Source organism: Berghia stephanieae, chromosome 8 (genome assembly GCF_034508935.2).
Source record: "Berghia stephanieae isolate SIO BIC M18660-M18661 chromosome 8, UCSD_Bste_1.3, whole genome shotgun sequence".
Lineage (NCBI taxonomy): Eukaryota > Metazoa > Mollusca > Gastropoda > Nudibranchia > Aeolidiidae > Berghia > Berghia stephanieae.
The window spans coordinates 51,735,484-51,737,983 of NC_088367.1; the positions used below are offsets into that span (position 1 = coordinate 51,735,484).

Here is a 2,500-nt window from a genome sequence, read left to right on the forward strand (position 1 = left end):
CATCTAGGGAGAATAGGGAGCTGGGTCTGTTAGATCTAAAGTACTTTGTGATAGACTAGTGTCCTATCCAAAGGTTAGCATGCAATTATATTGTCTGTTTCCCATAATAGAGTCCAGGTTAAACTCGGTGTCCATGGACCTAATGACTATGAAAGACTGCCGTTTAATGTTTCTGGCTGTAAATTCAATTTCACCTAGGTCACCTTGCATTGTTCATTAAAAAAAAAATTATGTTGTCTTGTGGTATGACACCCGCTTCCGGAAGGTCCTGGGTTCGAGCCTTGCTCGGTGCATAGTTGAGTCCTTGGAAAAGGCTCTTTACTCAGATTCTCTCACCGTACTTAAGTTAAAATGAGTACCTGGCCATTTACAGCGTTGTTTATGTTGGAAAAAATTGTAATATCGCCTAACAGGCGTCATGTCTCGTTCTACATGTTACGTGTTGCTGTTGGTCAGGGACCCCCTGTAAAACGCTTTGAGCACGTTTAGTGGATATTGCGATACATAAAAGCTCAAGTTTTCTTTTGTTTGCTTGTTTTTTTTTCCAGAAAACAAAAGCAACTCTTCGACTTTTAAGCTTTCCTGCTACCTTCGTGTCACTGTCAGTCATGGCTGCCTCAGGAGAAGGTAAATTTAAAGAGATGTAAATGTTATTTATCTTCAAGCTGTACATTTTCATTGTTTCACCATGTATGGTCATTGCGCTTCACAATGTTTCATTTATCCCAAAGCAGGCCATTTAATAAAGATGGTGATAATAATAATAATAATAATAATAATAATAATAATAATAATAATAATAATAATAATAATAATAATAATGATATTAAGAATAATAATAATAATAATAATAATAATAATAATAGGCATTCCAGGGAGGAATATAGATAATCTATCAAACACACGTCTGATGTCAACAGGAATGTTGTCACAGTGAGATCCTGTCGCCTAGGCATTCCATGAAGGAATATAGATAATCTATCAAACAAACATTTGATGTCAACAGGAATTAACCATGTTGTCCAAAGTGTTGTCCGAAATAAATCAATAATAAGTAGAAATGAATACAACATAAAATTCTCTTTATTCATCCCCTTGGGGAAATTTGTCTTGAGGTTCTTTTCCAAGGGGAGACTGGAATAACTCGGGCATCAGTCACAGTGCAATGCCAGAAAGTGAGCTAGAGTGAGGTGACTTGTTGAAATTGAACTCAGAACCTTTCGGGTACAAAGCAAGTACCAAACGACTGAATCATGATGCCCCTCACTGCGTCGAATTGTAACTGAGATAATTCAATTAACAATTTTTCATTGTTGTATTCCACCCAGATAACAAAGGCCTCATCGCTGAAGTAGAGGCGTTGTATGAAAAGAAGGATTTCCATGCCATGTACGACCTTCTCCTGCCCCACAAAGACTCTGGTGATGCAGACGTGGTTTGGCGTCTGGCTAGGGCAGCGACAGAGAAGGGGAAAGCGCTGGGTGGTGATGACCGAAAGAATCACATCTACGAGGCCTTTGAATATAGCAAGAAGGCATTGCAGCTGGATGAAAACAATTTTGCTTGTCACAAGGTAGTCAATAGATCAATTTATCATTAGGGTTATGGTTAAGATAAGGGACAGGGTAAGGGTCAAGATTAAGGTCAGGGGTCGGGTTGGGCTTGGAGCAGACCTGCCTACTTGAAACCCTAAAACTTTGATAATCTCTATATGATAAATGTGGCCCAAAACGGTCCGTGTTTCGTTTTTGTTCTTTTTTGAAACTGTTATATTCATTTTTGTTTATTACTTGACGGTTATTGTTTGTTAGAAAATGTAATATTTTTCGGGGGTTTTTTGGTTTGTTTTTTTTAAATGAATAAAGTTGAAATAGCAGGGAACAGAAATATGATTTGAGGGAAACCAATCTATAAACTTTTGATTTATAGTCAGCTTTATTCCACCCCTCCCTTTGGAAAACCCTATCATTTCTTAGTAAATATGTAATCATTGAATAATGCTTTGAATGTGTTTAGTACAAAATTTAACAATTGCAGAATATTTTCACTCATTTTTTTGGTTTAAAATAAGGCGTAAAAGACAGCTGATTGTCAATTAAAAATAATCTTTTGGTGCGCATGAAAACAAATCCAACATTTCTCATTTTTGGGTCAAATTATCATTCAAGCAGATGGAAAAAAACCCACAAATTATGGCGATTCGAAGTACTACTACCATACAATTGGTCACTTAATATCTAAGAATCTTATTTGGAGGAGTGGAATATACATTTTTTTCATTGCCTTGTATTTATTAAACTCGTTTTTTTTTTTGGTGTTTTATTTTTAAATTGTGTAATAATATATACTTGCAAGATGGTAGTGTTATTTGGCACGATAAAAATAACTTGTTTAATAAATACACAGAAATGAAAGAATCGTATGTTATATACAGCAAATTTTGTTGTTTTTTTTTTCCTAGTGGTATGGCATCTTATTAGACTACACAGCTGAATACGAG

At 35.6% G+C, this 2,500-nt stretch overlaps 1 protein-coding gene across 5 annotated transcripts in view; it reads left to right on the forward strand.

Annotated features, from left to right (window-relative positions):
* The window catches only part of LOC144978847 (regulator of microtubule dynamics protein 1-like), a 20,587-nt gene that overhangs the window by 1,020 nt on the left and 17,067 nt on the right, over window positions 1-2,500 (forward strand). For all 5 annotated transcript variants that reach the window (XR_013646611.1, XR_013646612.1, XM_078925409.1 and 2 more), the window contains exons 2-4: window positions 549-627; window positions 1,329-1,573; window positions 2,462-2,500. The exon at window positions 2,462-2,500 is cut by the window's right edge and continues 51 nt beyond it. Coding sequence is in view for 3 of the 5 variants with exons in the window: in XM_078925409.1 (XP_078781535.1) it covers window positions 549-627; window positions 1,329-1,573; window positions 2,462-2,500 (363 nt within the window). In the remaining 2 variants the exon portion in view is untranslated. The remainder of the gene's footprint in view (window positions 1-548; window positions 628-1,328; window positions 1,574-2,461) is intronic.